The sequence below is a fragment of the Hevea brasiliensis genome, chromosome 15 (assembly GCF_030052815.1).
Source record: "Hevea brasiliensis isolate MT/VB/25A 57/8 chromosome 15, ASM3005281v1, whole genome shotgun sequence".
Classification (NCBI taxonomy): domain Eukaryota; kingdom Viridiplantae; phylum Streptophyta; class Magnoliopsida; order Malpighiales; family Euphorbiaceae; genus Hevea; species Hevea brasiliensis.
The window spans coordinates 44,721,912-44,724,009 of NC_079507.1; the positions used below are offsets into that span (position 1 = coordinate 44,721,912).

General features: G+C 36.9%; 1 protein-coding gene across 1 annotated transcript; it reads right to left on the reverse strand.

Annotated features, from left to right (window-relative positions):
• Positions 1-602: 602 nt before the first annotated feature.
• Positions 603-1,631, reverse strand: LOC110655253 (uncharacterized). The gene has a single exon (XM_021811495.2). It carries the CDS (start codon positions 1,629-1,631, stop codon positions 603-605), a length of 1,029 nt encoding a protein of 342 aa, XP_021667187.2.
• Between the last annotated feature and the right edge of the window lie 467 nt (positions 1,632-2,098).

Genomic DNA, 2,098 nt, shown 5'->3' on the forward strand with positions numbered 1-2,098 from the left:
TAGGGATCAGTTCATTGTTTGCATTTTGAATGACAGTTGTCCCACCTTTCTTAAGCACTACATGTATTGGACTAACCCATTTACTATCAGAAATTGAGTATATAATACCCATATCTAATAGTTTCAAATTTTCTTTTTTAACTACTTCTTTCATATTTGGGTTAAGCCTTCTTTGGTGTTCAATAGTGGGTTTGTTGTTTTCTTCCATAGGTATCCTATGCTTGCAAATTGAAGGATTAATCCCTTTCAGGTCTTTTATTTTATACCCTATAGCTTTGCTATGGGTCTTAAATACCTTTAACAAATTTTCCTCTTATATTTTAGATAGGCTAGCATTGATAATAATAGGATATTTAGAGTTTGAGTCTAAGAATGCGTACCTTAGTAACGAGGGGAGAAGTTTAAGTTCTACCTGTTTAGTGTTGTCCTCTAGTTTTCTTTTGGGTTGCTCCTCCTTTAGCTCCTCCACCTTGAAAGCTTGAGCTAAGGGTATGGGTGGATTAGTTACTAAAGATTGTGCACAAGCTATAATTTCTGTGTTCTCATTATCTATTGTGTGGCTATGCATAATGTATGCTTTAAGAGGATCTTCAGGATGTGCTTTATGAAAATTCCTCTTCAACTTGCTTGTCAACTATATCAACCTTAAAGCATTTATCAGGTTCAAGTTTATGCTTCATCATGTTGAACAAGTTGAATTCCACCTCTTCATCTGCTACCTTTAGAGTTAACCGCCCATTTTTAACATGTATGATAGCTTCGGTGGTTGCCAAGAAAGGTCTTCCTAGGATGATAGGAATTTGGACATCCTCCATTTTTAAGATAACAAAATCAACTGGGATGAAGAGTTTTTCCACTTTGATGGGAATGTTTTCTAGAATGCCCATAGGGTAATTGACAAATCGGTCAGCCAGTTGCAGCGAAATTGTTATAGGTTTAATCTCTCCTACCTCCAGCTTTTGACATACTGATAAGGGCATTAGACTTACAGTCGCTCCGATATCATAAAGGGCCTTGTCTATATTCATATTGCCGATGAGACAAGGTATGGAGAAGCTTCCTGGATCCTTGAGTTTTGGTGTCAACTTATTTTGCAATATGGCACTACATTCCTCTATAAGAGCGACAGTCTCATATTCTTGCAGCTTTCTTTTTTTTGATAAAATTTCCTTAAGGAACTTCATATAGGAAAAAATCTGAGAGAGTGCTTTTGTGAAAGGAATATTAATATAGAGTTTCTGCAAAACTTCTAAAAACTTTTCAAACTGCTTATCTAACTTAGCTTTTTGGAATCTCTGAGGAAAATGTAGAGGAGGCTGATATGGCTCTGGTAGTTTCTGCTTCTTCTTTGCTTCCTCTTCCTGGTACTTTTTGGCTTCTTCCTTTTTTTCTTCTGTTTGGTTTTCAGATTTATCAGAGCTTTTCTCGGTTGATTCTTCCTTTGACGGTTCTAGAACTCTTCCACTTCTCAATGTAACTGCCTTACAATGCTCCTTTGGGTTCATCTCCAGTTGACTAGGCAGCTTACTTGTAGTCTTGCTTGAAGAACCTGCCTGCTGAGCAATTTGATTTTTAAGCATTTTATTGTGGGTGGTATGTTGGTCCATTGTGGAAGCTAGTTGCTTGTTCATTTCGTTCTGCTATTGTTGGGCTGCTAGGAAGCCCTCCATCATGGATTCCATAGTCAACTTTGGTTTAGGCTATTGAGGTTGAGGAGGTGGTGGTGGCTATGCAAAGTTTTATCCTCTGTATTGAAATCCAAGGGGTGCTGGTGGTTTATACCCTTGCTGCTTATTCACGGGCTAATTCTACTAAAGGCATGGAAGCATGGATTTAAGGGCATTAGAGCATTGAATTTTTAAATTTATTCTAGGGTTACATGCACCATACCAAATGAGTTATGTTACTAACCAATTTCTAATGTCCAAAAGCATACCAAAACACATTTTAGCATGCATTAGATGTTTATTTGCCATTTAAAATTGAGAGTTAATAATTAATTCATTAAACCCTAGCTAATGGAAAAAAATTAATTCAACTAACCTCTAAGGCATTGTATCAAACTTTCTTACTCCCTTTGGGTACTCCTAGGACAATG

Bases quoted from the DNA above. Each gene is read 5' to 3' on its own strand.
- LOC110655253 (XM_021811495.2), bottom strand. From the start codon at position 1,631: ATGAACAAGCAACTAGCTTCCACAATGGACCAACATACCACCCACAAT.